At 40.4% G+C, this 21,054-nt stretch overlaps 1 protein-coding gene across 1 annotated transcript; it reads left to right on the top strand.

Moving 5' to 3' along the window:
• The first annotated feature begins 4,686 nt into the window (after window positions 1–4,686).
• On the top strand, window positions 4,687–19,463 carry C11H2orf73 (chromosome 11 C2orf73 homolog). Its single transcript, XM_055816451.1, is given in 5 exon segments — window positions 4,687–4,756; window positions 7,162–7,287; window positions 17,223–17,320; window positions 18,350–18,389; window positions 18,392–19,463. Coding segments are annotated over 5 exon segments (657 nt in total). The 3' UTR covers window positions 18,715–19,463.
• Window positions 19,464–21,054: the final 1,591 nt, after the last annotated feature.

The raw sequence follows: 21,054 nt of genomic DNA on the forward strand, positions 1-21,054 counted from the left end.
AAGATACCAAGCCTAGCAAATTATTTTATTTTTAACTCTCAGTATAGATACAGTACACAATTTTCTCCATGCTTTCATATGCAGTGCTGAGATCTGCAGTGCACCCACTTACATTTACATAAACATTACACTTGTGATTCTTTATGGAGGGGACGATTCTGTCATGGGGAGAACTTTAATCCACCTGTGATCAGGTGAGTGACTCCTGTGACACATCAAGAGCCATTTTCTTCAAATGCTGGCTGTGAATTTAAAAACCTGAACCCTCACATACCTCTTGGGGTATGCTTATATGTTCTTTAAAATGTGTTTGTGGGAAGAAATGGGCAGGAAAATTTGAACTTGGTCTCAGTGTATACTGAGGAAATTTACTAAGGAAACTTTTTTTTTCTGCAGGTGAGCTATTAATAAATTGATAGAATCCCTTTTTCTCTTGCACTTAAACTTATTGTCCCTTCCTCTTCAGATAACTTCTTTCCCAGGACTAGGTGAGGATTGTGAAGGAAGTACGGATTGGAGTTCTCCAGCCACAAAAGGAGCAGCCTCCAAAAGAGTGATGTAATCTGTGTGTGTGTGTGTGTGTCATGGTACATGCCGCAGTTAAATGTCCCATCAGGAATTGGAAGTCGGGTCTGGCTGTAGAAACATTGCACTGGAGGCTGTATTCTTCCTTTTTAACTCATTTCTGCTTGGTGCTGAAACAGTAGCAAGGTGCCTTTTGATGTTAACTGGACTTACAGAAGAAACACTCTATAGGTTTTCCTGGGCTGTGAGCACCCACATACTACTCAAGAAGTGTCAAATCAGCTAGCTGGAGATGCTGAGCAGTGCAGGAAGGTAACCTCACTGACTTCCTTGCAAAGTAGTATTGCAGCTACCCAGCCTGGGAAACTGAAAATGGTGGGGTCACACAACTTTGCGTATGTGAGATCAGGAAGTATGTCTTGTCCTAGATTCCATCCTGAACTGCCGAAGGGGGAGAAATCTAGTCTATCAAGGCCATTTATCTCAATCAATATATGTTCTTTCACTCTGTGCAATTGCAGCAGTCTGCATGAACAGCCCCGGTTCTGTCCAGCCAAATAGGGAGCCTCTGCTTAGTGCTGCGTATTGAGCTGGTCTCCAGGTCTGCACTAACCGCTGTTGTGTTTCAGGCTGGGGTGAGAAGCTGGGATAGGCACTAACTGCACATGCGAGTGAGGGGGAAGGTGGGGAGGAGGTGCCCAGGGGGGCTGCCTGGGCTGGAGCCTTTGTTGGCAGAGCTGCTGCCGCCCTCTCCCCGAGGCTCTATACTTGCGGGAGCAGAGTGAACTGCTGAGATTTCTCACCTGCTGGTCCTGGGTCCAACGTGAAGCAGTATAATATCATTATGGGGTGGAGTTCTGCCTGAGCATTTTCCAGTTCAGGGCTCCCCATTCTTACTGGAGAGGTCGTTAGTTCTCGGAGGGGTGACTTGCAACGCAGAGAGTGATTTTAGGTATGTAACTGAGGTCTGGCAGTGTCAGGAGCTTGGGATAGAGGTCATGTAGGGATGTGCAGGATGAGGCTTGAACCCTCAGAGTGTGTGGCAGAGGAGGTATGTGCAAGGCAGTTCTGCAAAGTGGTATCTCCATAACCAATTATTTAACTCTCTTGAGAAACAGGGAAAATTGTCCAGGCTATTGGCGCTGCAGTGCTTCTCGAACTTGAGCTTGGCTGCTTGTGCATGGTATTGTGTGCTAGGCCACAAAGTCATAGCCTGACTTCAGCTGGGAGTTCCGCTCCTTGTGCTGTGGGTACTACAACGGGTCTCTGAGAAGCTGTAACTGTCTTGGAGAAGCATCAGGATATGGGAAAGTATCTGTCACTTACAATAGCTTTTCTTACGTGAACTGTAAAAGAATTTGTAGGTTCCAGGCATGGAACTTGGGTGCTAGTAGGCTTGGCAGTTTGTAGACAAAATGTGAACAGAAACAGTAAAAGAAGCAGAAGATAAGAGAAAAAATTGTTCCATAAACCTTGTAGTTCAAGTAGGAGCTGAGGTTGAAATTAAAGAGCATTGTTTTGGGGCCTGCAACCTGTCTTTTCTATAGATATCCTTCTTAAAGGGACTTCCTCTATCAAATTAGCTTTTTGAACCTTTTAACCTCTCCCCCCGCCCCCACTCCCCCCCTGTTATTTAGCCACTCACACACTGGATAAACAGAGTTTCAAAGACCTTTGAAACCCCAAAAGATGGGGACATTATACAAATTAATCCTACAAAGCAAGGTATTTCCTGGGAAAGCCTTCTAAAGGAATTTATTTTTCATTAGTGAGTCCTTCATTACAGGATTAAAAGCTAAGCTCCTTCCTCCCTCATTTCTTCCACAAATTAGGTTTTCATAAGACCTTTTATGTGTTTTTCTAAGTACCACAGATCTTGCCCCTTCTGGCAGAAATATAAATGTTAATAACACTAACTACTTCACACTAATCAACTACGTTTAGGAACTTTGGCTAGGAAAATCTTTGCTTGGAAAGTATATGAATTCCTCATTTTTATTTTTCTTTTATTTTTTTACTATGATACACGAAGTATAGTTGAAAATACACAGGGCCATATAGTAGATTAATTTCATTGACTTCAAGTCAGTCTCAATCGTGCAGAATAACCCTGTTTTGGCCTTCTGACGTCTTGCATACTGTATCTACTACTGGTATTTTGAGAGGGGATTTAACTTTTTAATGAAAACTTGGGCCTGTTAAATCTGCAAATTGGGTGAGTAGTGTCCACATGTGAACACCAGACCCTCTGGAGATGCTCTTATGTCAAGACTTTCCAATATGGGGCCAGTAAAGGGTCCTGAAGAGGGAGAGTGTAGCAGATTGCCCTGACTCTGAGGGCTCAAAGTTGGCATAAAGGAGTTTGTCTCTTTTGCCTTCTTTTCTGTTCATGTACTACTGTAGAATTTGAATGCTTCATAGTAAAACTTTTCTTTAGCAGATAGGCAGGGAGATGTGTATCAGGTCGAAAACAAAAAACATCTGCTGGAAGATTAATGAGAAGATTATTGGCCAGGCTTTTTCCAGTTCATTATCTCTGCCTTCCACGGAAGTCGTCACTGCAATCCCAGTGATTTACTATGGAGCAGAAGGGAGTCAACGAAATAGGACTGAATTCTCCATCCTATGAGCTAGACCTCAGGGTCCAGTCGTGCATCTAGTAACTGCATGCAGGGAAAAGCTTCTATTCTGTGATCTCTGAAAGTGTATGGTCACTATTATGGTACTGTGTTCTCTTGTTACAGATGTCTGTGGAGACTTCTGTGCATGTCCAGAATTTATGAGGAGAAAGGTAGAACAATGGACAATGACTAACTGTAAACAAAAAGAAAGGTCAGCCTTTTCTAGGCCCTTTTCTTTCCCTGTGAAGGTAATACAGGTAACGCCTGTATTATGTCGAGGTTGTTCTATAATAACAGTTAACCTAATACCATTCCAAACTTCCTGCTTTGCCTCATCTGGTCTCCAGCTGAACTGCAAAGAGAAAGAAAATATAAATAATTTGCTAAAAATACTCCCAGGAATAAAGTCACAGGAACATGGATACTCATTTTTATCAAATCAGGTAGATATGTGCAAGATACACCAAAGCTGGAATACTTAAGGTTTAGCAGCCTGACAAATATGCATGCTGTGGAAACTGCTGACAGGTGCTGAGCATTTAGGATCCAAGGGCTTACCCTCAGCAGTGACAAAACATGCACAAGAAAAAAAGGTTTGTGCTTCAAATGGAAGCGTAGAATTCCTGATAAGAAAATGTCTGATTTCCTGTAAAAAGGGTGATTTGTCTTGTCCATATCTAAAAAAACCCCAGGTCGGTATGTAATGTTCTTACAAGTTTCTCGCTTAATGAGATAATTTCATCCAGTGGTAAGATTTCATTATTACTTGGTTTAGGACTCTAGAACAAATGGAAAAATGAATAACAGTTAACCTGGACTTTCTAACAATTTTGTTAATCTTGCCTGATTTTCTAGACTGGAAAAACATGGTAGTGGAAATCAATCTTTACTTACAAGCAACGGATGCAGTAATTCCTGGGTAACATGAGAACGTACAAGTAAAACTAAAAAAAGATGGTCCCTGGTTCAAAAACTGGAAAGTGGGTGAAGAGCTGATGAACAGAGACAGTCGTATGGCAAGTCTGGAACATTGAGTTGAACTGGAAAGTTCACCAAATTCAGTCCTACTGGACTCATGCACACCTACATGAGTACATGTGCATGTTCAATATAAACATTGGGAAGAAGTGAAAATTTGCTTATTAAGAGGCATAATTTAGAGAGCGTGTCAGCATGATGAACATAAAGACCTAAACGACCTGGAAGTCTGTAGTAATAGCGCTGTATGAGGTCTTCCCAGAAGAGAGAGAGAAGTGTTAATACTGTTGTTCTGTGTGCTGTCTGACAGTTGAGAATGTACAAGGTGTTCAAGAAATTGAAATGGAGCAGGTTCGTTTGGGATGAGTATGATAATCATGGGATGCAAGAACCACATATGGGAGAGGAGACATAACCTGTCTTCTTTTAAACCTATTCAGAAAAAAACCAAAAATATTAAAGAATGTCATTGTTATTTCTGCTTGTGTTATAGGGGTAAGTGCTCAGGGTCACAGCAGAAAGAAATAACTAATTTTAGCTAAAGGATAATAATTGGGTAAGAATGACTGGGGCTTTATTAGCCCAAGAAATTGATCACTCTGAAAATGAGATGGCTTTTGACTTTCTGGGCAGTGAGGCTCTGGCATGGCAGGAGTAGGACTAGTGGGAAAAACCTGTAGTATTGTTATTATTGAGGTAGACTTAGTGAATACATAAACCTGGGATTGTATACCAGAGTTGCCTGCAATAGCAGGTTTGTTTGAATGATCAGGATGTCCTATCAACACTGTGTTCCTGAGGCCCTAAAACAATTTATGCATATTGCATACGAAAATAAAAATAGGTATGCGCATGACTTAACTTACAAACAAAAGTGCCTGAGAGGCAGCCCTGAACTGACACACACACACACACTGCTGTAGCTACACACCAGGAAGTTACTGAAGGAAAAGCTGTGATCTTTGCCGAGTTCAATAAAATCTGTTAATAAAAGACAGTTGTATGTAAGTAGAATTGATGTATAGAATAAAACTAGACAGGAAACTTTTCAGAGAGCTGATCCACCTTTTCCATTGAAAACAGTGGAAGAAATTACTACTTTGAGAGCTGGATGAGTCAGACTGGCTTTCCATGGCACATTTGCATACTGAGTGACATAAGGCCCAGTTTATATGACAGTCCTTCAGGTACAGCAATAAGACTAATGATATGTTTCAGTATGAAAGTGTGCTGTTGGAAACTTAGAAGTTCACACTGTTACTGGTTCTTTATCCGTTGAATATTTTGAGACAAAAGACCTGAGTTGTTGGTATATGAAGTTGATTTTCTTGTCTATGGTTTCAAGTCACTGCATACATAAAACTTTCTTATCAGAAAATAGCATTTGGTTTTGAAGGACAGGACTTCTTTTTTTTTTAAATATTAATGGCATATTTCAGTATCAGTTCTGTTTATAAAAGTACACTTCACTATTTCCTTGAAATTACTGATCTGGCTAGGTGAATGTTTTGTAATAGAGAACTTTTTCCTTTTGTAACTTAAGTACTTAATTGCTTCTAATTAGTTTCTATTGAAAAGGAGGCTTGGATCAAAATGATAAGAATACAGAGGAAAGGATGGAAAAGACAATACAATAGTAACTGCATATTATTAGCATGTCAGTAGTATGATCGGAGATGTCATTATGGGGTGGTATAGGAAAAAGGAGTAGAAGTCTGAGAAGATCTGGCAAGAGTCACAGAGGGGCAATTGAGGGATTCTGGGAAAGATGGCTAAGATAAGTTGAAAGAAACCACTGGCAACCAGAATCAGAAAAAACAGTATTTGATGAGGCAGTAGTAGACTTCACTAATCAGTGTCCAAAGCAGCTGATAGGAATAGCCAAAACCTTTTAAATTGGCAGTTAGTGCAAGTCATTAGCACTTGAGAGTGCTGGCACCATGGCCAGATTAAAAAAGAAACCAAACACCAAAACCCAGCCCACAGAATTAAATCAGGAATAAAAAACTGAACAATGTTAAAGAATCTCAAAAACAAGTAATCTAGTCCAGGAATTTGTATCAGTTTTGTGCTTTCAGGATCACATAGTAGATGTGAATGACTCATATTCTTAATCTAGAGGAACCAAGAAATTAACACTTTAAGTGCGACTTTTTGTAGAACCTGACCTTCATTTCTCTAGTATGACTCAGGAGTAACTAGAACAAAATGGGTGTGAATGGGAACAGAATCTAATTTTTGGTATTTGCTGAGACTTAAACCCAGATTATACCAGAATAACTGCACTGAAACCTTGTTCTGCTTTCGGAGCAGTGAATAATATCATCTAGAGGTTGCTGACTTCTTAACCAATATGTTTTTTCATTTGCTTGGTGTAAATACATTTAACTATTGTCAGTGAGTAGAGTACATATTGGTGTAAAAATTTCTTCCTTGTCTGGTTATGTCTTTCAGCCCAAATACTTACTTTATGTTTGTATAAATATATATAAAATTTTAATACTGACTATGCACAAGAATTGTCATCAGAGCCATTATAATCTTTTTCAAGTAAACACTGCTTATGTTCATCAGTGGTACAATAATCTGCGACCCCATTATGCAAGATTAGTTAGCTCTGATGTGAGGTTACTAAAGGAGCCAATGTACTCTATGGGAGCAAAAGACACCAGGACAAAACAGGTATGAATGATTTGCACTTCCTCTTTCAATATTGTGTAGATATGTATGTGGCATGAGAAACCCATAGTAAAAAAATTCTACACATCTGAGTGAGACCATCAGCCCTAGAACAATCCATAATTAAGATTTAAAATTACTTTGGGACTTCATGTAGCCACAGAATTTATTTCCTCGGAAAGCTAGTATTAGGTGTCAGAATGGGCTTAGCAGTAGTGGCAAGGTTTTGTTGTAGTGGATAGTGTTCTGAGGGGACACTTTAGAAGCATTGTAATAAGAGCAGCTTTGTGTTTAACTGTGTATGTGCAATTTCCTCTTCCTTCTTCTGCTATTAAAGCATCATTGGTGGGCAGCTGAGGAGTCCCACATGTATCGTTATATTCCACTGAATTACAGAGCACCCACAAAACTAATCTTCAGAAACCAGACTGTGAGTTGGTTTTGCCAGCTGAGTTCAGTCAGCAGCAGCCTTCATGTGGAATAGGTGAGAACCCTCGGAATTTTTCTCCAATGTTAGCTAACGTTACCTGACTGGATTGCACTGTATACACTGTCAAATAGTTGTTATCTGCCAACAGATTCCTAAGTTCTGTGCTTTGGTTTTGTCTGTATTCAGAAATTGCAAATAACATACATTTTTCTAACTACACTTTATGGGGAGCGCTTGTCCGCAGATATGATTTTTGTTTCCTTGTAACAGTATGTGTTAAGAATTACCATACTGATATCACTCAAGGTGTTTCCTTCTGACTATCTGCCATCTTGAGTAAATATCTATAAAAATTGAATGTCTCTGCTAGCAGATTTCACCTGTTAAATAACCCTATATTAGTAACAACTGTTTTCTTCTGGTATGTAAAAACAAACCTTTTTGAGTTACCACATGAGGAAATACTTCTATTTTAAAAATCTCCATCTGGAGGCTGTAAGATTGTAGGACTCTTCCTTCAGCTGTTTTAATGTATAGGTAGAGATACTATTTTTGAGTGTTTGAATTCTGCTGTCAGAGGACAATTGTTTGCAGTGTCCACTTTAGCTGACAGAATGTCCTCCTGCCTGAGTGCTTGCTTTGAGCTGCTGCATTGCACTTTGCAGCACAGACTAACACAGTGCTAGTGAAGGGCTGTCTCAGCAGGGCTCAAGGCAAGCAGAATACATTCTCTTGTCCTTTTTCCCAGACACCTCCAAAGCAAATTAATGAGAGCAAGTCTAGACCAATTTTTAAAAAACTGCTCAGACAGGCTCTCCCTCTTGCTAGTGTTTTGTCAGTATAATGACTGGCACTTTATTCTCTGTAAGTAGGGTATTTGGGGATCTAAGTCTTCTATAAAATCAGACTTACGTGAGGGGGAAAGACTCATCTAAAAGCATGTCTGTAACAGGTGAGCTAGCGGACTGGCTGGAAAAGCAGTACTGGTTAAATGTATCTCTTTATGTGCCTAGTAGCAGTGTGTTATCAGCAAGTGAACTCAAACTGCTGCTGCTGTGATTTTCATCGCTTATTTTAATGAGAAGAATTTGCTGCAGAGCAGCTGCAATTCTGCATTTCTTAACTCCACGCATATTTATTCTGAGCCAACTGGTTGATAAGCCAACACCCTCGCTGACTGTGCCAGGAGGATCAAAAGGGACTGCTGCTGTCACCAAAGGATTTTCCAAGAGAGCAGCATGGCAAGCATGTGACTGCACTCTTGAAGACTAGAGTGTTATGGCTGAACTGCATTGTCTTCAACTAAAAAAAAATTATGTGGATTACTTTTTTTAGTGCCAGATAACACTTTGAAACACAACAGCTTATACTCTGTTCAAGAACCCAATGCATTTTCTCAGTTATGAGAGCCTGATACACTTGACATAAGTATAATGCTGCTCTGATGCTCTGAGATGCATGGTTACTGTGAGGTAATAGGAAGCTTAGATTCTGAAGTCTGGAGAGAGGCTCCTCCTTAGCTGGCAATTTCAGAACAGTCTGAGATGTGCAGGAAATAGGGCAAAGACTATGCAGTGTTAAAATCTCTCCAAAAAAACCTTCGGCAATTATAGGGAGAAAATAAGGGAGAGGAAGGAGGGGAGATGTTGCCTTGAAGAGAGGGATAATTTCTTGTCTCCCCTGGACTAAGGACTGGGGTTGCTGCTTCAGGGCTCTTTCTCTTTAGTAAATGATGAAGCAGATTCATTCTGCAAGACACCACAAAGCCAGAAGCAAAGGTGATGCTGCCTGGGTAGACGCTGGAGTTCCCAAGGTCTCTGGCAGCAAAGGGAGGGCAATGGCATTTGAAGCAAGTAAATTTTTTTACATTACAGCAAGAACTATTGTGTGCTGGCTTGCTTTCCTCCAGAGTGGGAGGGGAAAGAGAATGGCAGTTGTTTCTTTGTCTCTGCTAGTGGAGGAGAACATATTAAAATGTTATAATACAGATAGGCACAAATCTTTCAACATATCAGGCTCTTGAATCTTCAAGAGGTCTCCATCCAACTATTAGCATCTAGGAATGAAAGTCAGAGATAATAGTTAACTTATATGTGTGGGTTTTGATATATACAGTATCGCTTGGTGTTAAGAGATCAAATGAGTGTTGTTTATAGCCTAACTGCTGCAAGTTTTTCAATTGTGTAGACCATTTTGCATCGAAACCATAGCCAAATGTGAGCGAGTTATGAAACAGTGTTTTAAGATTTACTGCATGTAGCTGAGCCTGTGTAGTGGAAAATAAAAAGCCACATTTGGAACCCTGACAGCTTTTGCTAAATGCTGAGGAGAAAGGAGAGAGACACAATTAAGGAATTACTTTCAGTTTTCTCTTTCTCTCTGCAGCAAAAGTTAGAGCTGTGCAGAGACGACTAATGAAATTTAGGATGACTTTTGAGTGTGGTAGTTAAGTTTACCTGAAGGATCCTAAAGCCTGTGACACTCTTCTGTGTGTTGTGTTGCTTGACTTAGTGACATAAGCATGTGCTGAACACAAATAATATGTACCTTTGTGGCAGAAATCTTTCAGGCTCTTCTAGGAAAGATCTTGGCTCTCTTGCCTGTTTGATGTTGGCCATGTGTCAAGGCAGATGGAAGTGGCCTGTAACAGAATGCTGTGATCATCCATCTGTGTCCAAGGAAGGAGAATGCTCTGAAAGGCAAGCCCTTCCCCTTGGCGACACCAGTTCACTGGTCCTAATATGACCCTGGTCATTGCTCCGTGGCTTTGATCAGTGATTTTTGGCCGTGTGGGAGCCCTTAAATAGACTTCTTGTGTCTCTGGAGGCTGCAGCACTACCCGTTTAGTAGTCTGGAGCCCCAGATGGGAGACTTGTGGAAGGCTTTCATAGAGGTACTTACAGAGAATACTTGGGGAACCTGTTCTGTTGATGTCAGCCGAACTGCAGGACAAGTATCATTTTGTTAAGTTCCAAGTGGCTTACCCAAGTGTTGTTTCCCATTGAGAAAGTTAAGATAATCAGGTTTATTAAGAAAGAATCAAAATAATCAACTGAAAGCAGCAACACTCATACGGTTGGTGGTTGGATCCTGTGCTGTGCTCCATCTGTTGCTGTGAAGCAGCTTGAGCAGTCTGTGGCGTGGGCTCTGGGCAGCGCAGGTGTGCTGTAGTAGCTCCCACATAGCTTCATTCCCCAACAGGCGGCGTGGGGGCATGGTAAGGGCAAGGGGTTATGACTGATCCAGGTCATTTCAGTTACTGCAACAGCAGAATGGGGCTGCAGAAGACTTGTACAATCTACTCAGATTTGTACCCTGAACAGTCCCAGGAGCAAGAGCGAGTAAAGGGCACCCTTGTGCTCTTTACTCCCTCTGCTACAGTTGAGCAATGCTCAACGCAGCTGAGCGTCTGGTCCTTCCAGTTACAGTAACTAGTCTATGAGAATGTTCATACCAATTAAATCTTATCATCAAATCATTCTGTTCCATCACTCCACTTAATTAGCCATGGTCTTTGGTATCTCAGAAATGCTGTACCATGCCAAATAATGAAAGTATTCTTTGTGTCGTACACACCCAACAACTGCCTGTCTGCCAGTTAGTCAGATCAACAAATATTTCTCCTGTGCCAGAGTAGTATCTGCTGGAAAACGTAATTGCCCACTTCTGGTTTTTCAAACCAAAATAAGTTGGAGGCCATGGTCTTTTCATCTGGGAAGTCAGCTTTTGTTACAGGAAAAGCAAGCTGGTTTCTCATCAGCTGGCTTGTGGGTTTTGTGTGACTCATCGCCGTTTATGCTAACAACTAAAACAGTTCCTCGAGTGTTATTTGTTAATACAGCCTTTCTATTTATAAAAGATAAATTCAGAAAGACTGTAAAGGAATACTAACTACTAGTCAGTAGGCAGCAGCAGTGGATCAGAGCTACTGCTTAGGTCCCCATCTGCAGCAGGGGCCATTGACGTTATGAATGTACGTTAGGTGAGGGTCTGACCTAATTTTATTTTATATGATTGAAAACATCCAAACCCAGGCAGATCATCAGCAAGAAAGGGCCTGATTTGGCAGCCTGTGCTCTAAATGGCTAGAATTTTTTTCTGTTCTCCTTATATTTGAGCAGCTCTCATGAGTAAGTGTGGATGGGGAGCGCCATGGCCTGCAGAATGCAGCCTGGAAGAGCTCATCAGCAAATGGTAGCAAGGGGATGCATTAGAAATACATTCTCAAAACAGTATAAGGGTTAGTTACCTGCTACCCACTGATGTTGAGACACATTTTCACTGCCAGTGAGAAAGTGGTTACCAACCTACCTGTGACAAGAAGTCAGTTTATTCAGTGGAAATATAATCTATTTTAATAGCACCACCACAAGTCTGTGCTATGCTATCTGAGGCATTTGTCAGATGTGACAAGGCACTCGGCCTATTTTTGTCATGCAGCAAATCCTTTTTCCTATTTTACTTGGGGCTAAGTCCCATCCTTAGATATGAGCTCACTCCTCTCTTTCACTTACATGGAAATGTTGGGCATATGAGTGAAGGCAGAATTTGGCTGTGATCTGAATAGATGACATCTGTAATCTTCTTGCAAATAGGGGACCCAAAGGACACAAACAGGTGCTGATAAACATCTAGCCTGCATAGATGCATTTGTAAATCCTACACGGTGCTCATCTGCATCTTTGAGTGCCTAAATACATTTAAAAATCTGCCTTTGAGAGACTTGTGTGTGTTATTGCAGGAAGGCAATACAGAGGTAGAAATTTAGTCTGTTTCTTGATTGCCTATGTATAGAACCTTAATCGTCATAATAGTCTTCCTCTTGCCAAAAAGCCCCATTGGTGGTTTCTATCTGCTATACATTGCAGCTAGGTGTGCTTCTGCCTGCTTGTCCTCCATGTGAAGGCCTCTCTTGTTCTATAATCCATAGAAGGACCTAATTTCAGAATTCACATTAACACGAAATAGTCAGTCCCAACACCAGTAGACTTCAAACATTCCCACAAGCCCCTAGCTTTATTGAAAGCAATGGAAAAGTATACGTTCACCTCCATTGAGCTACAACTTCATTTTCAATTTGTGGGTCTGTTCCTGGGATGCAGAAGGCCTCTGCCCAGACTAACTCCAAAAGTACCACCATCACTAGTGTTTATCAATTTAAAAACCCTGACCTTTGCTTTCTTTTCAGTTATACTGGCAGTTCTTTAGGAAGTTATTTGCCTTTCTTTTTTCCCTTTGCTATCCTTTGTTGTATGAACCCAGAAAACTATTTGAACTAGACTTTACTTGCATTCTCAGCAGGAATTTCCCTTCCTGATCTGTCTCCAGATCAGCCACACAGGTTCAACAAAAATCCTCTGATTTTTTCCTCATGTTGCAGCCCTTCTGTCATTGTAACTTCTTTGAGACAGATGGGCTGCTACTGGTGTCAAAAAATGTAATCTATGGTCAAATATTCACTATTAAACCTTTCCCCTTACTTTCCTTGCTGAGACAGCTAACGTGGAGATTTTCTGGAGTCCCAGGGATGATTAGCAGCTGGCACGGCCTTACTATGCAAGCATAATTTCAAGATTTAGCTGCTTTTGCATTAAACTTGAGCAACATCAATGCTGGTGTGTGAAACAGCCTTGTACAGAGAAGGAATCAAGCTCAGGGCACACTGTGGCTATCACCAGATAGAGGCTTTTTTGCTTTCTAGGGTGTGTAAATATCATTCCTACCCTTCACACAAGGCTCTAGGGATCTTCTATTGGATAATAAGTTTAAGTTGAAATAATGAGCCATTTTGAATGATTGATGGGGGATGTTGTGCACACACCCAGAATATGTCATTCCCAATGAAAAGGAAAGCAATTGTTTCCATATGTTGGCACACTTGTGATCTTGGTGTTGAGCCAGTTGTCTGGCTGTGATCAGGCAGCAGCATCTAACAGTGATGGAAGATTATACCTTGGAAGTGGGTGCTAACTTCAGGCTGTATTCCTTAAAAGGATATAAACTCTGAACACTTATCCAGGATGTAATTTATGGTTCCAGTATGTTTTGACTTTACATAGATGAAAAAATAGTCCTTTTGTGTATGCATATATGCATAAAAATTCCTTCTTGCTCAGCATCCCCCTGTCGTACCCCCCAAGGAATCCAATAAAACAATAGCTGGTGCTGTTTTATGTGCTAACTTAGCTGCATGGGCTATTGCCTGCTGAGGCCTGTAAGGATTCCCCCTTTTCTTAACACGACTCCTTAGAGGTGTTTTAATAGCTAGATCTAGTTTTGTTAAGTTTCTCAGCTGGAGTGCAGGCTCTTTGAATGGATCTTTAGATATGCTGTATACCTACTAAAACCATCTCTTTGGGATTTCTTTTAGTTTTGGGTTGTTTGGGGGTTTTTTTGTGTGTGTGTTTTTGTTTTTGTAGTGTCAAACTAGTTACGTATTGCTACACAAATAGATTACTAATTTTTAGGCTTCAGCAATGAGGTTCCTCTATGCCAAGGCCCCAAGCTAACTTCTGTATCAAGCACAAGTATGTACCCGAGGGAGGTGGTAAGTTAAAGATTGCTGGAAAAGGGTATTTTTAATATGTGAAGAAGCCACCAATTTAAAATACTCTGCAAGTTCCCCAGGTATCTGCAGTTCCCTGAACCACCAACAATGGAGCAAAGCTGTCTGATTATGATCCAGCCAATGAAAGATCACTGCACCCTTCCTGAAGCGTCTCCACCAGCAATACAAAACCTGCAGTGGATGTTGCATATGTGTGTCTGTGACCCCGTTTGAAAAACATACAGGCAGGTTGTTAGAGGCACACAGACTTCTTTCTGTGTCACAGCCAGGCTAGTCCTTTTGGAAAATCTCAGTATAGAGTTCTAAAAAAAATGCATTCTTTCACTCCCTAAATTGTGAGCAACTGTCAAGCTTTCAATTCTGCAGCCAAAAAACCTTTGCAACTGTGAGACACAGTGGGCAGAATCATTCAAACCACTGCAGCAATGCTAATTCCTCTTGCTGAGAATAACGAACATATCAAATCACTCTTCAACGCACATTAAATCTAGCGAAATTACTAGATTAGCATTTTAACTCTAGGAATGTTTGCAGTGATATCATTGGAGCATTGTGGGGATGTGTATTGACCACCCTTATGATCCTCATTGTGCAAGAATTGTACATGTATGGAGTGAATGTCAGAACGCTTATCGGCAAGGATGTGCGTTTCTTCCCAAGATGACTTGCAGTGCTGTGGAAGGAAAACACTACCATGAAATCTGTTTTTCTCCTTTTCGGTCATGTGCATGGGTGATTTTTTAGTTATTTATTGGAAATATTAACTCATTCAGGCTCTCTGCTGGAATATTTATGTAAGATATTATGAATAGATTTCTGATACCTAAAATTCCACTGAGAGAAATGAGCTAATCTATTTTTATAGAAAACAAATGTGCAAAACTAGTGTGCTGAAATGTATTAAGATAGATAATGTATTTGAGAGCTAACAAAACTTACTGAGTAATTTATTAAGAAAATGGGTTTGATCGTCTTTGCAGGTGTTCAGATACTGAAGAGAAAGTCCCTGCTACTTTTGTGAACTACATGCATACTCAAAATTTCGACAATGGCATTCACATGTGGTTTTGAGCAACTTTAGATTCTAACTCATGTCTGAAGAGTGGCATTTTCTATGCAGCAAAAGTAGAGTCTGCGGAATGGATAGCAACGTTGTACATGCAGCTACTACCATGGTTGATATATTTCTTACCTCTGTATTCCAGTATGATAATTGGAAACTAGAATTTCTATCTAATTTTATTTTTCACACAAGGTCTTCCTCAATTTCATATATAGATTCAGTTATTAAACGCCTGTGATCAGTAATCAGATAGGCAGTTTATAGTTCTACCAAAATACACTTCTTTATCTATACAAATAAAGGAGAGTTAATTCTAAACATATATAATTAATGCACAGAAAGTTGTAGCTAGCTCCAGGCATGCTTGAAGCCTGTAGAGCTCCACGAACAGCTACAAATAAGTCTTTACTTGTTCGTACTTTTGTAGGAACTTCAAAAGTTATGTTTGCACTTCCAAGCTGTAAGTATTACTATTCCCCTTCTGTAGCTAGTGAAACCAAGGCGTGAGATTTTACACATCATTGCCTGGCATTGCTTGAACATTGCTGAGTAGAAGATGATTGGCCTAAAACTGCTGGCACTGTACTTGAATGTAGATCTGCTCTATCTTCAGAATCACGTTAGTACTAATTAACCACTTCCAGCATATTAAAGGTCTTCAGTATATTTCTCACTACTAGTCCTGTGCTAATGTAGCAAGCTGCTCCATGTTAATTACAACCTCATTGAGGCGACCAGTTTGTGAAAAGACTGGGAGATACATATCACTTAGTGGTCTGATACTCATTCCCTCCTAGCCTGCTATGTCTGGCAGCCAAGCACTTAAGCACAGGCTGTCAGTTAAGTTGACCTTGAGGAACTCATATTGCTGACCTCTGTTTCCCTATCTTCTCAGTGGCGTATCTTGTTTGCTCTGCTATTACTCTAACAAAGGACTTTAGGTTTATCACACTTAAAAGACCTGATCTGGCCTTTGCTGCTCTAAGGGGCCCGTAGACCACTATTTCTGTACGATGCTGCATGTTACCCAAATAAATGTCCTTAAATTAGCCAGTTCAGTTATTAGGAGCAGTCTGGCTGTAGCAGCAGAGAGCTTGGTGTCAGCTAATTAATATTCCTGTATGTGTTTTTTGAGAAAACATGCTCTTTGGATGTTATTAATTATCTAGTTGCCTAGTTAATAATAGATACCTCTCAACATATTGATGGAATACCGTTATTGTCATATATATTTTACAAGAAGAGTGGGATCTTTCAGCTGATGTAGGTCTTGGTCCCGCAATGGCATAGCAGTAAGCCAGCATCTGTTGATATGCTGCTAGTTGTGTCATAGGGATGCCAACTATAAATTTACCGTATTCAAGCTCTGCTCCCACATTCAGGGTTTATGTAGAGTGTTTTGTGTCCTAGTGACTCCCAACAACTTTGCTGTGTTACAGCTGTGCAAATGGAAGTGCAGTGGCCTACATTTCAACAGTGATTAGTGAGACAGCCTGACCTGCTTGAAATGCTCTAAGCAGCCCTGCTTTTCAGAAAGCTTTGAGTGCTTGTTCACCAGTGAATCTGGTTTTATACCATGCCTCAAGCTGAAAATTAAAAATGTCTAGTAATTTTGGAGACTTTAATACAGAGTATTTAAATTGTGCTGGACATTTTTCTTCCTCTTGTGCCTGGATGTGTCATGGTTCAGTGTAATGGATCAGTCTGTGTTTCATTAAATATTAACAGTGAAAATTTTGTTCATTTAGAGGGCAGTACTGTTGTGTTAGTAGATGGAAAATTGCCTGGAAGACTGCTGATAAAGGTGTAGTGGCAACTGGTACTGATGGTGCAGTTTCTGAACTGTCCTGCAGAGGGGACAGGTAATATGAAGTAAAACATCCATGAGAAAACAAGAAGGAACATACTGTAAGAAGTATTCATGCACCTGCCAAATGATCCGACAGGACTTTCCTGTCCTGTGCTTCAAAAATGATCGCACTGAAATGCTGCTCCAAAACGTGCCAACCTGGCCTTCGTCTTGACTCCTGTAAAACCGCTGCTCTGAAGCCACCTCAGCAATGCTGTCCCTCAACAAAACTGTTGTTTTTGTTGAGGGACATGTGCGAGCACAAACATGAGGGACATGTTTGACATGTGCGAGCACAGCTGAGTATCTGACTCCTTTGTGCCCACTTCCCCTGGTAGTAAATGCTGTGGTTCCACTTGTCTGGCATGGAAACTTGAGCAGTTCAAGAAAAGCAGCTATCACTTATCTTCTGCGCAGCATGTAGCGTGTTTGTGTGGGCTACCCTGGACCATGTCGTTCAAGTGCTTCCTAACGATATAATATTTTTCAATTCCGTTTGCAACTCCTAGAGGCGTCCGAAGGTCTTCCAGAGGTTTTACAGGAACAGACCTCCTTTAGCCATCAGTACGATGCCAGAGACTCTGCTAATGAACCCATTCAAGGAAAGGTAAGACAATGTGCATCCTGTATGATTAATAGCATTCAGGAAGGTGGAGGAGTACGTTTATCCCAGAGCTTCCGACTGTCTGTTTTATATGAAGATTTGTTGTCGGATGCTTTAGAATTGTTAGCAGTTAATATTAACGACGTGCTCTTTTGTATTACTTGTACATGCTTTGTTTTGGATTCCTGTGTATTGTAGCACCCAGGCTTCCTGTAGTTTTGATGAACAATAACCTAATCATAAATCACATGATTTGGATTTCTAAAGAGTCTGTTTATGCTGTGACTTCACTGAACCTGACTGCCTCTCTGTGTGAAAAAGCTGGGATGAGTAAGATTAGAGCAAGGGCTAATGTATGAGGGCCTGTTTCGATACAGACTCTTTTGCCAGGCCTTGCCTCTTAGGGGTTTGTATGTATGGTTATGCGTTTCTTATAAACCAGTAGCTTCGTATAAATAGGGAACTGATCCACAGACTCTGATAGACTTAAAGAAGATCCAAAATATGGGGTTCAGTTGTGAAAAATATTTTGAGAAATGCAAGGTATGTTTGTTTGCATTTCTATCTGTTTTAAAAAAAAATATCTTATGTAGCTCTGATGAGCAAAATAATTCAAGATGCAGCCGTAAATCTCCTGGCCTACAAAAGCAGCAGTTCAGAATTGTATCCATAGCAACCCATGTAGCAAGAAATGAAATCTGATATGAATAGTCTCGTACAGAAGAGCTGTATGCAAGTCACACACTCTCTGAGGCAGAGTGGTTGTGAACCACAGAAAATAAGATGCATTTTCTTGTTGCTTCTTTCCAAGTATTCCTACCGTGCCCCATTTCATGAATAAAATGGGCTGACAAACCAGCTATTATTCCATTGCCTTCAGCTATTCGGACCTAGGCCAGTGGCCAGTGGAGAGGCCGAGAAACAAGCGTAAGCTTTGCCAGCACTTGAGCTAATAAATGAACTCAGTTCACAGCTGCATCTACGAGCTGCTTATGTTCCCCTGCTTAATGTCAACCTTGTTTCCCCTTCCAGCGACATGGAGCTTTTGTGTGTGCAGAGATAAAACCAGCAAGTAGTCGATAGTTCCTAAGGGAACAGAAATATTCCTGAGTGCTAGAGGGTCATGTTCACTAGAATGGCCAAAAACAGAGAAAGGAAGCTCAGTGGAAAGCCGAATGACCTCACCCAGTCTCTTCCTGCAGAATTCCTAGGAGACAGTAGGCTCTGAAAATCACTTATCAAAACCAGACGTCAGAGAAATAGCCAAGGCATACCCCAGAATTCCTGTGAGAGGACACAAAAGTTCAGGCATTTCTCAGACAAGCAAGGTAGATGTTGACTGCACTGCTGGGGAGGAGTCCTTTGCATCCTGCAATGAAATGGCCTTTGATAGATGAGTGAGGGGGTTACCTACGGTATGTAAAAACATGCAGACACTGATATCACCATCAGCAACTGAAACAAACAGAGCCTAGAGTCACTGTTAGGCCATTGCATTTGCTTATTCTAATATCAATAACACCAAACACAAGCTGACACCAGTGAATTGTTGGAGGGAACACAATACTTCTTTGACGTACTAACAGCTGCACTATGCTTTGATGTCTCTAGAAAACTGTATGTTTATCAGAGTCTTTTTTTGTTATGGTGAAATTTCACTGTCTTCCCTGGAGCCCTCTTGATTCTTTCTATACATTCTACGTAAGATGATTTTTACATTAGTAAATACTTTCAGAGCTGCTGGTTAGAACTCACTGTAATTCATGAAAAAGTACTTCATTTTTCAAGCCAGTTATACTTGTCCTTTTATTTTTTTGCTGGTTGCTAGGTGTTTTATGTAAATGGTTTGTATTTACACCATCTCTTTGGATGCTGCAGTGTGAAACGTAATTTTGCATGCCATGTGGTGTCAGCTTGTGATAAATGGAAGCCATTGTTGCTTCCATAGGAAACAATGACAGCCAAGAGGGACAATTTGCTGCAGTCCACAGGAATGCAAAAATAATATATCACTGCTCTCTACAGCTAATGAAGAGCTTGAAGCAAGCCCTTTCGAGGGAGAATAGAATGCTTTTACATAAGATTTAAGTCTATAATTTTTTTCATATTAGAGCACATTAAACAAGAAAACAGCTAATTTACTCTAGGCTTTCCCTCCATAGGAAAAGAAAACAATTGTTCAAGAGACTGAAGGACAAGTTTTACTAAGAATATTTCTCCATTATTTTTCCCTGTACTTTTCACTGGTATTCACAACAGATTTTTCGCTGTATTCATGTGTCGGAGAGATTCAACGTTTTAACTCAAAAATTTAACTTGCAGCTTTTCATAAAACAGACAAGAGCAAGTTATTTCCTGCAGCACTCAAATTGGCCCCTCTGACATGCTGGAGCAGTTCATGTATGCACTTTGCTGCAATGAGAGTAATGAAAAATCAACTGTCAGCTTTCTGCATCAAGAAAGACATGTCCTAACTATATATCATTTTACTAGACTTACACATTTGGTAAGTTTTTCTTTCAAGTACTGGTAACAGAATGGGAAAATAATCCTTGAACGTTTTGGGGAAAATACTTGAGATAGTGTTTACTTAATGCTTTAGATCCTGTGTTACAGTCAAAAGGAAAACACACCTTTATACCACATGCTGTGATAGTTCTTAGTTTTTCTTCAGTTGACGAAAAATGTATGAAACTGCTCTAATTTAGCCCTCCCTTGTGCAAACTCACCTTCTATTTGTATCGGTAAAAACTGAGCGAGATTACTAGCTGCACCTCTTCGGTTTCTACTATCATTGCCATATTGATAGTACATTGGCATTTGTAGATCAGGTCTTGCCAAAATGATCAGATATGTTTGCAATATAGTCGGGATTTTCCTGATCCTGTGCGTTAAAACTTTTCATTTCTCATAATGAGCTGTAAGTTTTTAAAGTAACTTGGCAAAGTGTGGGGAGTAGAAGAGAGGGTAAAATCAGTAAGAACTAAAACACTCTGTACACACCAACGCAGACATTAGGCACAAGGAGCCAATCCTAAAACGAGTAACAGCCTTTTGGGACATCTAGTACACTGTAAATAAACCTACTATGTCAGACTTCAGAGGTCATCCCAGTAAAATAAGAATACCTTAGTAAAGCTATCTGATAATCTCTATAAATTCAGTTCTTCCTTCAGTCACAGTGAACGCAGTTAGTATATTCCAAGCAGTTAGTTAAATACCTTAATAGCTAAAGAAGAGGAAAGCAGCTCTGCAGCCCTGGAATTCTTGCATACTTTCTCTAGATGGATTTTTTTCACATGAGGTAGCAGAAGCCCAATGTTATATTTAATTGAATATTTGTATAACACGCACACAGATCCCAAACCCGTGATAATTTACTGTTAAGTTTTGCAAAGTACAATTTTAGACAAGATATCTTAAAAGAACAAAATGCCAAAATTAAAATCAATGGGAGACCAAGTTAACATGATAGAGAGGACATTGCCATTGCATCTAATGCCTTGTCAGTCTCTTAAATGCCCAGAGCGTGTTCACTAACCGGTTTTAATTTTATCATTTCAGAAGCACCTGAACCTTGACCTGGATTATCTTATTTGTCGTCCTGTGCAAGTAGCACATAGTGCACATCAACTGTGTTTTCCAGAATCGTACTTTCTCTGTCCCAACTGGAATATTTTTCTCTCCCATGTGGAGTTTCCTGGAGCCTCTGTCAATGCCAGCTCACCTTCCTGAAT

The sequence above is a fragment of the Falco peregrinus genome, chromosome 11, assembly GCF_023634155.1.
Source record: "Falco peregrinus isolate bFalPer1 chromosome 11, bFalPer1.pri, whole genome shotgun sequence".
NCBI classification, from domain to species: Eukaryota; Metazoa; Chordata; class Aves; order Falconiformes; family Falconidae; genus Falco; species Falco peregrinus.